Here is a 14,008-nt window from a genome sequence, read left to right as displayed (position 1 = left end):
CGGAACGTTTTCAGACTTCATTAAAGATATCTTAATTGATCAACAAATGTTTTTTACGGGTTTGGAACAACATAAGGGTGAGTAATTAACGACAGACTTTTCATTTTTTTGGTGGGTCCCTTTAAGATGCTCAATGTCATTAGTATAGCCACAAGGCATAGACAAAAGATGTATTTAAAAGATTTTATTGTGAAAAATGGCTTATTAACTTAAAAAAAATAAATAAATAAATTACATTATATACCATTTTACTTGTCATGATAACACAAGACCTAAACTCTAAAATGACGGAAAACATTATTTAAACAGCTTTACAGATTTAATAATACTTTAATGTAAAACTTTAATGTAAGTGATTTTATCAAATTTTTCTCATTTCTTCACATTTCAGCTTTCCAGTCCTTTTAAACTCATCAATTTTGGAATAGAAGATTTACATCGAAATTATTTTTGTGGTAATCCAGATTATGCCCAAACTCTCAGATTGCTCTTGTATTGAACCTGGAATATCAAATGTGATGTGTCATTTTGAATTCAAATAAAACAGTCTCCATAATGGTGCAACTTTGCAGCTCTCAACCCCAAAGGGAGATAACACTGAAAATCTAATTATTCCCACCATTTGCTATAAAAGGAGAAATGTTCTGGGGAATGCATTCCACTAGGAGCTGAGATGCTAAGTCCTTTTCTAAAACAGTTGGATAAAGTCAACACAGCCCTGGATTTAATACATTCAATTTACAGCCTTTTCTAGTTGCATGCAGAGATTCACCTCAAAGACGGAAGAGATGCCCATTTTGAATTAACCCCAGTGAAGCAGAGGGCCTGGGAAAATGGATGATGACTTCTGAAACCACTTTAAAGGCAGCCTGATTACAATATTTATTTAAGTGACTAATAAGTAGTACAACATAAATAGTAACAGAAAACGTCAGCAACTCTCCAGTCCATTGGTTACCCCTGTAAAGTGTCTATCAGAAATCAGGAACCCTTCTGGAAGATTTTAATGATTCCCAAAGACAAGACTTAACTGAACTGAAAACTGACCACAAAGGTCACTGCACACCAGATTACCAACTAAAATTACAGTTTTCAGGAAGCCAAAGGATGTTTATTAATCTTTTCTAAGCAATGAGGCTAGAAAGGAGTTGAAGTTTGGAAGAGCCAATGTCACTGTTGAATGTATAAGAGTGTTTCTTTTTACAATCTTTCAACAGGGCAATGTTTTATTCTTTCTTTTTGAGTACACAACCTGCCTCACTACATTTCTGGGCCTTTGAACGTAATAGTTGCATTGCTGTCTATGCAGGGTCAGAAAGCTCTCAGATTTAATAAAAAATATCTTAATTCGTGTTCCGAAAATGGACGGAAGGTCTTGCGGGTTTGGAATGACATGAGGGTGAGTAATTAATGACAGAATTTTCATTTTTGGGTGAACGAACTCTTTAAGCGTAAACTGAATATAGGGTCAAAGCACAAGAGGGCACTTTGAAGGACAACAAAATTTGCGAGGGTAGCATACTCCAGCAGTCTTGCCTCATAGGAGGCATTTATGCCAGTCTATGCATTAGGTAAACTAAATGCAAAAATGAAAATTTCAGGCAGGCTCAACCAAAATGTAGAACTGGCTGCTTCATCAATAGAACAGATTTGTAGAAACTTTGCTTTACACCACTTGCTCACAAATGGATCCTCTGCAGTGAATGGGTGCCGTCAGAATGAAAATTTAAACAGCTGATAAAAAAATGACAATAATCCGCAAATAATTCACATGGCTCCAGTCCATCATTAATGTCTTGTAAAGTGGCCCTAAGAATGGCGGCACCCATTCACTGCAATTGATTCATTGATGAGCAACTGATGTAATGCTAAATTTCTCCAAATCTGTTCTGATGATGAAACTTGGGTTGAACTGTTCCTTTAATCCCAAAATCCTGACACGTAATTCAAAAAGTCAGTTCTTTTAATTCTTGTTCAGCACATGTAAGTGCAGCACATAAGTTGTAAAAGACTGGTTCTACATCATTGCCCATGACTAAACAAGAGAAGCACTTTATCTTATCTATCAGCACACATAAGAACGCCGTACATCATGCGCCATTTCGCCGTACATCATGAGTGGGACATTTCTACAACAAACACTGTTCCACTGAGATTATGTAACACATGAAATCCACACTCTACAGACACATAAAACATGGGAACTCAACTGAATGATTTCCTACCGGATAGTCCATTGGCAGACTGTAGGTGGTCCGTCAGACTGGGCTGATCTGCTGCACTCCTCCATAAGAAGCCCATCCATGCAATGTACATACAGTGTCTGGCAAATCTCAATAGATCCATGCTAAACTTCAAATAGAGAGAGGAGCATTTAAAAGAAAAATGCGTATCTGGCATTGAGAAATAATGAAACATTCACTCACATATAGCATTATGACATAAGCACATTATTACAGCTAAGCGTGTATTACTCTCACATTTTTATGCTACTGGTATTTATTTTTAACTGTTAGTAAGTGATCCAAACGCAAAAAGTATCTTTTTCAGTTTCACTAGTAACTATTTCAGTACTTCTCCAAATAGCGATTTGTAAATAATCACTATCTCAGTAGTCACAATTGACTTTTCTATTGAACATCTATCAGCAGTTGTATTTGGTTCAGATCTCAACTAGTCACTTGCAGCAGCATGTATTTCAAATATTACTGTTACCCATTTTTACTAGTACTGGTTCTACTAGTACAGTTGTAGTATCTATTTATGGTTGTAACAGGTATTACTGGTCAATTTTTTTTATTGCACTTGTTACAGTTATTTTAGCTGTCAAATATAATGACTAGTTACAATGGCTACGTTACAGTTTAATTAAAAATCCAGCTAGTAGGCCTGAAATTAAAAATGTACTAAATAGTTAAGGACTAATACTGTCTATTCAAAGAATGCTAGTAAAGCTAAAATAGATACTAGTGCCTATTCAAATGGTTACAAATAACTAAGGAACACGTATTAACAATTAGAACTGGAATAACGAGCAACAGTTTTATCAGATACTTTCAAAAGAGAATAAACTCTAGTTACTATTGGAATATGTAGCTACTTATGTCTAATGAAAAGTCAGTAGTAAAAATTACAGATACACAAGTCGTTGTTGGATTAATAAAAATAATAAGCACAAGTATCATAAACCTAGAAACCTGTGAGTTTAAAAGGATAAGTGCAACGCATGACCCCATATAGGTAGAGTTTTAGTGTATTTGTCCATGAAAAAGGCTCCAAATGTAGCTACTCGCTTCAGTCCACTGACGCGTGGCATGTCACATTCGTTTTGATATATTTTCATATTTGGCGAACTTACCCAGACGCCGGATGATCAGATTTACCTTACTATTAAAATAGCGGTAAATATGCCTCTTTTGGTAGTACGATTAAGTTCCGCTTTTGTGTATTTTGAAACTTGGACTGATAGCATACGAAAGGAAATAAGCGCAAGTAACACGAGCTGTGCTTTACAGTTGTCGTCATGATGCAAATGCACATGTAGCCTCACACTCATCATGTTATTGATTTGAAAATATCAGATTACCTGTCAAAATCCGAAGGCTGGAAACTGCTGGAGTCGCTCGCGACAAATCAGATGTAAAAGTTTCTTTTGATCTGACTGAGATCCATGAGGTAACCGATAGTTGTAGGATGTTATTCTAATCAGCGGAACGCAGTTTTAACTCAGGTGCAAAAATGATGTCATTTCCATGGTCCAACAGGTTTAAACAACACTTTGAAGATGTTCGACATGCGTTCTCCTCATCTCCACCTTAGGCTACAGTCTGCGTGATAACTCGCCCATGCCAATAATATCAAATACTGTCAAAAATATTGGTCCATCACTGGTGTTCTTGCGCGTTTCGAACAAAACGTCCAAAATGAAAAGCTTTGCTTTCCAAATGTATGACACAAAGTATGTCCCGGATTAATAAATCAGATGTCGAGGTTCATTGCATGGTTTTAAAATCCTCTTTTTTGAGTTATCCAAAACCTCTCGGTGCTAAGAATCCGTTTGGTGTTGCTTTTGGAGGTTGTCTAATGGTAAACCAAATAGTTTCTTGGGATATAAATTGTCAGGGTTTGAGGTTTGTTCTCAAAAAGCAGAAAGACACAGCCATCTAGCGGCATGATATTCAACCAAGCAGCTGAAAATGAAGAAACCCCTCCCAGTTTTCCTGTCTGTTTACCAGAACATAACGAGTGTGATGTGTAAAAAATACGTTGATACATTAATTTAGCCCAGTACTATCTATCTATCTATCTATCTATCTATCTATCTATCTATCGCTTGTTTGCTGGTCCTTTCTTTCTTTCTTTCTTTCTTTCTCTTTCTATATTGTCTTATCATTTGTTTGTTAGTCTGTTCTTTATCTTTCCTTCCTTCTTTCTTTCTTTCTTTCTTTCTTTCTTTCTATATTGTCTTATCATTTGTTTGTTAGTCTGTTCTTTATCTTTCTTTCTGTCTGTCTATCTATCTATCTATCTATCTATCTATCTATCTCATTCTTTCTTTTTCTTTATTTCTTTCTGTCTGTATCATTCTGTTGTTTGTTACGTCCATCCGTTGTTTGTTTCTATCTATCTATCTATCTATCTATCTATCTATCTATCTATCTATCTATTTATCTCATTCTTTCTTTTTCTTTCTTTCTATTTGTCTGTCTATATCATTCTATCGTTTGTTCATCTGTCCATCTGTTGTTTGTTTGTTTGTTTCTTTCTTTCTATCTATCTGTCTGTCTGTCTATCTATCTATATCGTTCTTTCTTTCTTTTTCTTTCTTTCTTTCTATTTGTCTGTCTATATCATTCTGTCGTTTGTTTGTTCATCCGTCCATCCGTTGTTTGTTTGTTTGTTTCTATCTATCTGTCTGTCTATCTATCTATCTATATCGTTCTTTCTTTCTTTCTTTCTTTCTATTTGTCTGTCTGTATCATTCTGTTGTTTGTTCGTTTGTCCGTCTATCTGTTGTTTATTTGTTTGTTTGTTTCTTTCTTTCTTTCTTTCTTTCTTTCTATATATCTATCTATCTATCTGAAAGGCTTTAACACTTGATGATATTCCATTTAAATTAACAAAGAATCTTAAATTTTTTTTTTGTGTGTAAATTTTTTTTTTCTAATTCAAAGTTACATACAACCCAAACTCAATGTATTAATTAATTTATTTTTTTGCACTTTCTGCACAACCACATTCCCATTCACTTTCATAGTATGGAAGAGAGCAGCCTGAACATTATTCAAAACATCTATCTCTAACGAATTTGTAACGATATGGGTCAATAAATGAAAACTTTTTTGGGGTTAACTATTCAGGGTTCACATTAGTGGATTCGGTGGAAAATATGATAATTATGTTTCTTTTGCACAATTTAGCAAAACCCACGGCTCTGTGTATGATTCAAGCCGATATTCTCACGGCTCCTCCTCAGCTCAGGTAGTTTCAACATGAGTTTGCGGTTGTGATGATACGGGATTTCCCTGTGATGCATATGTTCTACACACTGCAAACTACCAAGACGACGCGACAAAACCAGAATGAAGCTTTTACAATCAACAAAGCAGACAATGCACGAGAGCGAAGTGCTTGATTAAAGTGGGAGTGCGCGCTCTTGCAGCGTAGACAGACTGTTACGCCCTCTTAACATTGTCATAGCCACATTTACTTCGGTAAACTTCCTCAAATATGCCGTTAAGCCATTAACTTCCTCTCTGAGGGGTGAACACACTCACGTCCTACAGACTTCAACAACTAACTTCCACAGCAGCGGGATCACGGTCCTCAAGAGCATCTGATATGTTTGGTAAGATACGTTTATTTAATAATCGCATGTAGTCCTGTGATATATAGCTTACCGTTTGTTAGACAACATATTTCTGTTTATTAATTTTTGGCTTGGTTTATTGAAGAGAAATTGCGCAGAGGCTGATTTATAATTTGAAAGTGTGAGTTTTTGCTAAATATGCTGTAATGTTCTCGCTTTCGACCGCGGCTTATGAATAAGCAGTGGCTTGAGTTTTTAAATCAGAGAGCAGGAATAGGGGCCACTCCCATAGAGAAACACAAGAGCACTGTAAAGCAATGTAATTAAGAGTATTGACAAGTACCGTTGTATACGAATAAATGTAAATTAACTCAATTCATAATGATGCCAAACTATAGTTTACGAGTTCTTGGCACTTTTGACCACTTTGAATTTAAGTTAGGTTAAGCTACAGATGAGAAAATCTTGAAAACACTACAAAGGACAATTTATTGGGACAAATTATATGTATGGAAAGACAAATTACGTATTATAACAAAACATAACCTCTGGGTCTAAAGACCTTTCTGTGAAAATTTGGTTGTGCATGTTGAAACATAATTACAGTAGACCCTGTTGAGAAAATGAATGGGAAATTATGCAAATTTGGAGAAAAAGAAAAAAGGCAGTTGGGTTTTCCAGAGGGAATGAGGAACTGAGAAACATCCTCATTTTTAAATCCAACAGAGCCATGCAGAAGTTGGGATACTTTTCTATTTCCGAACCAAACAGTTTCTTCCATTACCTAAGTCATATTTGCTTTAGCATATTTTACTAACCTACTATGTTCATTCTAGTTAGACAAGATAATAGCCCATCTGTAAGAGGATCTTCCACACTTATCCATGCTTAGAGCCGTTATTGTTAACTTCCTAATGTGAAAATAGCGTTACAAAACAGCTGAATATCTTGAATGACACAAGGGGCTCAACGAGGCACACTTTTCTGCGGTGAGTCACTGGAAAGATGGTGACATGCTGTGTCATAAATTGTGGTGACAGTTCCCATGATAATTTTTTCACCTGCTTATGTGGAGGAAATACATTACATGAAATACATGCAATTACAATTCCTCTGACAGTAATACGTTAGTTTCAGTTTCACTATGAAATTCTAGATTTAGTAGGAATGGATAAATTTAACCGACCACTTCTAGTATTGATTTCTTTATGCATACTGTGCAATCTAGTGTAAGTTCTCCTTTTGCTGCCAAAAACGAGTAGCCATCAGGACTGCTTGTTCCTCTGTTGGCTTATACATGATTTGCGTCACTCAGCTTAGTGATAAAGTGTAAAAAATTAAAAAACGATATTTGAACAGGGCCATAACCACTACAGACAATGTTCAGATTAGTCATCAACCATTATGGGTTTCCGATGGTTAAAACAAAATATTAAACTATTACATTAAGTTGCCTCAAACCTTAATCCACATCAGTGACTTAAACACTACCCCAAGTATGAGTTTAATGCAGTAAAACTGCAATGTCAGTACATGTGTTTTTCTCCATTTTATATAACAAAAGCTAAACATTTGTATTGTGATATGACAAAGCTGTGTTGTAAGTGACAGGACACACTCCACCCAGACTGAGCTGTCAGTGCCGTTTCGTTGAGCTCTTGGTTCACTAACCACATTGGCTAACGCCTTTCAGAAGAGGGCAGGGCTCAGAGTATTTCTCTCTCTGAGCGTCTCTGGAGATTGGGCAGAGTCCGTCTTACTCCTTTCTCCTGGGGTCAAACATCTGCCAGACTCTTGGAATAAGTGAGAAAGAAAGAGAGAACGGAGCTTTTCGGTTGTAACTTAACAGCTCTCACTTTCTGAACGCGAATCACTCTCACATTTGCTATAAGCAAGACAGCTTGGATGTCATGATCAAACTACTGAGGAAACAGCATATCATGTAACAAAAATTTTAATTATTAACAGACAATAACACGAAAAAAGTCCCAAACAGATGTTGAAAGATTTTAAAAAGTGCTTTGCGGACAGTACTTCACACTGGCCTCTGATGGAACAAGCAAAAGTGGTCAGTAAATCTACTTTCCAGCTCCTTTTCCACACAAACAGCAGTTACCCATGTTGACTTTGCACAAATGTTGAATGTCTGCAGATATAAATGTCTTCAGCATTAACTGTAACATAATGTTTTAGAAAATCTCAATTTGCGGGTCATATTTCCTACAGAGAGTCATTTTTGTGACCCAGATTGGTCATATTTCCACTGAACATGTCCCAAATGGAAAGATGTAGCACAAAGCTCTTGTTTTTTGTGCATTTCTGATGAGGTGAATGTGTGTAATCCCCTAATTTACAAGTGGGAAATTATTTGTGTTATAATATATGCACAGCTTATCAATAAAACTGCAAAGGGAAGTAGAAGGAACGGAGGGAGGCTGACTGTATATTCAAAACATTGTTTTTAAAAGCCAAAATGAGCTCAACAGGCTACATATTTGCATGAACACAAACAAGAGTTCTTGGTAACCTTTTTCTTTTGTCCCTCTTTGCATGTGTGTAAATCCTTCTTTTCAACAATCCATTCATCCTGTACATCCTCACCTTTTAAAATATGTATGTGATATTAAATTATTAATAAATTAAATTATGGCTGAAGCCTGTATGTTGCTAAATTATTTTCATGTTATGGTTATGATTCTAAAATGTATAGTATAGTAGTTTGCCTAAATAAATTACAAATAAAACACTTAAAACTAAAATTTATTTTTAAATGCAATTTTAAGTGAATTTAAGGCCTGTTCACACCAAGACTAATGTGTGGTGTAAAAATTCATTATGATTTTAATTTGAATAAACAAACAGATGCATGTAAATACATAAAAAACAAACAAACAAATAAATAAATACATAAATATGACAAAAGCACACAAGAAAATTACTAAAACTTTAAATTAAAATGGAAAATACAAAAATAAAAACATTCAAAAATAAAGCAGCGATTACCGGGGTTCAAGTGTTTCAAGCCATTTATGCACATTTATAAAAACACATTATTTAGTAAGTCTGTAACCGTCTGAATCAATGATTTAAAAAAGCATTTTTGGCTAATCCGGGTAATTTGCCATAGTAATATTATGCTTTTTTTATGACTGTTATGACCAGCTGTGGTCCAATCTCCTTAAAAGTTTGCATGCTTGTTTAGAATCACCTGTCACATGTGCTCAGCAGGTTTTGTGAAGTTTTGAGCTTTGTTTTAGGCTTTATAGGATTTTGGGTAAATTTGGACAGGCCCCTTTCCAAAGGGTAAATTTCAACATTTTATTTTGATAATTATTGACCTAGAGAGTCCAGAGAATTGTACTGCAGTGGCTTTTTACAGATTGATTGAAAAACCTAGGACTAGTTTGCAAAATTCTTTTTTTTTTTTTTTTTTTTTACATCTTCTCGATCGTTTAACAACCGATTTGATTGACAGCAGTGGTTCTAAAGGCAAAGTTGTCGGGAATGAGGAGTTTTATCGTGCAATAGGTATATCGTGCATATGTGCGCAAAACCGCTCAATATGCAATCGCTTACGCACTGATAATGCGATATATCAGTTTTACATGGAGACTGCTGATCCTTGGCCATTCTAACAATCTCAACAATACGAAATTAACACTGTCTGTAAGGTATTTTGTGTTATTTGATAAACACCAAATTGAATACAAAAGTCTGAATGGCTGGTTGAAAACGTAAATACTGTTGGACTGAATTTTTGTGCTAAACATTTGTACAGCATACAGTATACAGTATTGTCATATTGTCCTTTAACAGAGCAATGTCTCTTTCTCTGCAGACTGCTGAAGTGGAGTGGTCACCTTTGTATCATGCAGAGCATCAAGTGTGTGGTGGTGGGGGACGGAGCGGTCGGAAAAACCTGCCTGCTCATCTCGTACACGACCGGCGCGTTCCCCAAAGAGTACATTCCCACCGTGTTCGACAACTACAGCTCCCAAGTCACTGTGGACGGCCGCACCATCAGCCTCAACCTGTGGGACACAGCAGGCCAGGAGGAGTACGACCGCCTTCGCACGCTGTCCTACCCTCAGACCAACGTCTTCATCATCTGCTTCTCCATCTCCAGCCCCCCGTCCTATGAGAACGTCAAGCACAAGTGGCACCCAGAGGTGACGCACCACTGTCCCAGCGTGCCCATCCTGCTGGTTGGGACCAAGAGCGATCTCCGCAACGACGCAGATGTGCTGAAGAAGCTTAAGGAGCAGAACCAGGCGCCCATCACGCTCCAGCAGGGCCACGCTCTGGCTCGCCAAATCCACGCCGTCAAGTACCTGGAGTGTTCGGCACTCAGCCAGGACGGCATCAAGGACGTGTTTGCAGACGCAGTGCGTGCCTTCCTCAGTCCTCAACCTGTGGCTGCAAAGAAGCCCTGTATACTCCTCTGAAAACACAGAGAGCATAGAGGTATTTTAATTGAATTACAGATGGGAGAGCATAGAAATGGTGGGAATGTTACGGAATAATAGGTTTTCAGTGACCAAGAAACACAGCCTAAATCTGTGAAATTTAAAAAATACATGATTAAGTAAAATGTTAGGTTTTTACACTGTACTGAGATCCCTACTGTTTATTTTCCATAGAATTTCAAGGGGAGAGAGTGTTTTGGGATTTCATAAACCACTAAACAGTTTGATAGCATCCTCTTGTGTTGTAGGAATACATAAAACAATACAGAGGAAGTAACCCTTAAACACATTTCAGAGAAAAAGGGTTCTAGTTCCTTTTTAGTGTTTGCAGACTTATTAATACTATTGGTCAATGAAGTTTTTTTCATTTTGTCTTTATTATTTACAAAAAAATGATCTGAGAATTTTTTAGTACTAATATAATAAAGCTTTTTATGCCCAAGGCATTTGTTCTATGATTGGGGGTGTCCTTGAGGACAGGCTTTTAGTGTAATTAGTGGCTTTATCTATAAATACTATAGTTGTTCACACAAAATGCGTTCTTACGCACAGCTGAAAGGGAAACAAAGCAGGGTTTTGAGGCGCTAAAGGTTGCATGCACTTTGCCACAGCATCTTTAAAATATGGTGCTTGTGTGAGAGATTTTCTAACTAAAGAAACAACGCAACCGCATATGCCCATTTTTCAAAAGCCTTGGTTTCGGAAGTATTTTGCGTATTCATTTTTTCCTGTAAGGATTTAAAAAAATTGTCCGTTCAGGAGGTTTAAGCCATGAAGCAAATCAACCAGCTATGAGGTGAATCACAACATTACAAAAAAAGAAAAAAAAGAAAAAATGGAGAGAAGACAAAGTTACAAGAATGTTTACTTAACCGCTTTAATGATGAGGGCAAGAACTACAATCCCACAAATCATTGCAAAATATGCATATATGTACAAATATTTAAATAGTTTGAGAGCATAGGGAGGCAGTATCATGTTATTTGCAGTGCTTTATGGGAGTGGGTGGTCACTGAGACCTCATTTGCTCGTCGCGATTCTCTGATTGGTGAATACTTTGTGTAGAATCATGGGTAATGTAGGTTTTTTTTTTTTTTTTTAACCAGGAATTCAGTTTTGACATCATTACACATATATGTACAAATGTTTAAATAGTTTGAGAGCATAGGGAGACAGTATCACGTAATTTGCAATGCTTTATGGGAGTGAGTGATTGGTGGATATTTTGTACAGAATCATGGGAAATGTAGTTTTTTTTTTTTAACCAGGAATTCTGTTTTGACATTGTTTATTGCAAAATACGCATATACGTACAAATATTTAAATCGTTTGAGAGCATAGGGTGACAGTATCCCAATATTTGCAATGCTTTTTGTTAGGGATGCACAATATTTGATTTTTCAACAATATTTGTTTTTCAACTCGTTTTGGCCGATAACCGTTGCTGATACCAATATATTTCCTTTTGTTTGGAAACGACGGCAAGTCTCTCCTGTATGGAAATTATAAGCAAATTATTTTTAATTCTGGCTAGTTATTAACAAGAACTTATTTGTTAGAATTAAATCAACAATAATGAATTTTTTTTAATGACAGTGCATTGAAGCTTTGAAAATAACTTGAATTAAACTATATATCAATTGCTGCAATTGAAAATTGGAGAAAAATGCAGTGGTAAACTTAACAAAAATTTTAGGTTCAGTCTACTCAAAAATGTTTAATCAACTTAAAATGTTAAGTTGTGCTCTATGACAACTTAGATATTTGAGTTGATTTAACTTAAAATTAGGGAAGCTGGATAACAAGCCCAGCTTTTAGGTTTAACAAACCTAATTTTTGTTTAGTCAACTTAAATATCTAAGTTGTCACTTAGTACAACTTAACATTTAAAGTTGAGTAAACTTATTTGAGTTGACTGAACTTAAAATTTTAAGGCAGCAGGGTAATTATTTTAAGTTGACTCAACAAATGTGTTTTTTACAGTGCATTATCAGCCGATTCCAATACCAGTCTGATAATATTGTGCATCCCTACTTTTTTTGGGAGTGGGTGGTCACTGAGAGCTCATTTGCTTGTTGTGATTTTCTGATTGGTGGATATTTTGTGCAGAATCATGGGTAATGTAGTTTTTTTTAGCCAGGAATTATCTTCAAACATGATTTTTTAAAAATATAACTGATGGTTTAACAAAAGCATACACCAATAATTAACAATCTCATAGCTCACAGCAGGTTTGTCTTTAAAGATTTATAAGTTATCATTCAAAATCAGTTCCTCTATGGAGAAAATGAATGGGATTTTTACTTCCGGAACCCTACTGTCACACTCTATTCAAACAGCGCAGTGGAGCGCAAAAACGCGTTCTGTGTGAACTGTCCCCTTAGACATACCTGATCTTATATGGGTGATGAGGGTGTTGTTGCCTGGCAGCTTGTCGGCTTTACTTCCTTGTGGTGGGGAAACTGTCTGGCAGTTCCTTCAGGAAACAGAGGTCCCAGCATGCACCGCGCCACATTCAACTCTTCATTCTTTTCTTCCTCAGCACTCCAGGGTGGGGCTTCAGAACCTTTTTAGAAAACAAGGCACTTTCTTCACTTGATGACTGATTTGGGAACAGCTTGTGTCTTTTTGATTAGCACAATCCTCAATGAGCCATTAACGTAAAGGAAGGAAGCTTCCAATTGGCCAAAGTTTCAGTTAAGCTTGTAGATTTCAAGGCTCAGGGATTCATTAACAAGCTCTTTTACCTTCATATGTTTGGTTCAGATGAATGTATGACTTTACAGTGCCTTCCTATATACAGTATATTTTTAGCATTTTTTTTTCTATAATGTTTAGCCTTTTAGCATTAGATCAAATGTTTGCCAAAAGTCAAGAAGATCATATTGTGGCTCATTAAGGACAGCTTTCTGAATACTATGCTGAAGCTCTCAAGTCTCCTTAATACATTCACAGCAAACAGAGAAACACTTCATTGTGCATCAGTCATATGTCATAGCATGTGTTGCTCAGTCTGTATGTGTGCTTTTGGCCATTAATGTATGAGAAATCCCAAAGTCATGTGAAAGCAATACTTTTCAAACATTGAATAATTCAGCTGAGATTTGTGTGGATGCTACAGGTCAGTCTCATGAAACAGGACCCTCACAGATCAGTCTTGTTTCATTAAAGAAATACAAATGTATCAGCATCTCACATTTTTCATTCCTGCTGAAAACAGAGGACATCATTTACTCTTTGATGGACTTCCAGATTCCAAAATCTCCATATCTTGCCTCAGCTTCTTGAATCATTCTTTTTATTTATTTTATTTTTCATTTTATTGTTTGTCTTGTATGCCTCACTAAACAGTGACATTGTGACATCCTTTAAACCTTTAAAAGGTCATTTCCCCAAGCCAATTTTATGTAAAATATTTATCGATTTGTAATTTGTGCAAATGAATTACATTTTTTGTTTTGCGTTTTGATCACAATTTGTATCCTAATAAAATTTAAACAGCTTTATTTTAGCATCCTACTACAGTTCTGTATTGTAGTCATTTCTATCAATGTTACGTTTGTAATTTTAACACAACAGTTGTAAGAAAGTTCATTTCTGTGCAGGTTTTCAGCAGATTTGTTGTCTTCCTACAGAACCATTCAAAAGTTTAGTTTTTTTATGTTTTAAAGAAGTCTCACCAAGGCTGCATTTATTTGATATGATATAGTAATATTATGAAAAATTATTATGG

General features: G+C 36.0%; 2 protein-coding genes across 6 annotated transcripts in view; one reads left to right on the top strand and one right to left on the bottom strand.

The window, feature by feature from the left end:
• The window catches only part of stim1b (stromal interaction molecule 1b), a 38,998-nt gene extending 34,852 nt beyond the window's left edge, over positions 1–4,146 (bottom strand). Inside the window, exons 1-2 of one of the 5 annotated variants that reach the window (XM_051092316.1) lie at positions 3,587–4,146; positions 2,226–2,352 (exon numbers count right to left, since the gene is read on the bottom strand). In XM_051092316.1, the coding sequence (XP_050948273.1) occupies positions 2,226–2,346 (121 nt within the window). In that variant the 5' untranslated portion in view covers positions 2,347–2,352; positions 3,587–4,146. Of the gene's footprint in view, positions 1–2,225; positions 2,353–3,358; positions 3,524–3,586 lie in introns of those variants that run through there. The other 4 variants (XM_051092313.1, XM_051092312.1, XM_051092314.1 and 1 more) reach the window with 4 other exon arrangements.
• A 1,435-nt stretch (positions 4,147–5,581) lies between these two features.
• rhogb (ras homolog family member Gb) lies at positions 5,582–13,799 on the top strand. Its single transcript, XM_051093180.1, has 3 exons — positions 5,582–5,848; positions 9,648–10,273; positions 12,818–13,799. Exon 2 carries the CDS (start codon positions 9,679–9,681, stop codon positions 10,252–10,254), a length of 576 nt encoding a protein of 191 aa, XP_050949137.1. The 5' UTR covers positions 5,582–5,848; positions 9,648–9,678; the 3' UTR covers positions 10,255–10,273; positions 12,818–13,799.
• The last annotated feature ends 209 nt before the right edge of the window (positions 13,800–14,008 follow it).

Source organism: Labeo rohita, chromosome 21, assembly GCF_022985175.1.
Source record: "Labeo rohita strain BAU-BD-2019 chromosome 21, IGBB_LRoh.1.0, whole genome shotgun sequence".
Lineage (NCBI taxonomy): Eukaryota > Metazoa > Chordata > Actinopteri > Cypriniformes > Cyprinidae > Labeo > Labeo rohita.
Note: the sequence above shows the minus strand (reverse complement) of the source record. Positions and strands in the feature narration are given on the sequence as shown.

Bases quoted from the DNA above. Each gene is read 5' to 3' on its own strand.
- rhogb (XM_051093180.1), top strand. From the start codon at position 9,679: ATGCAGAGCATCAAGTGTGTGGTGGTGGGGGACGGAGCGGTCGGAAAA.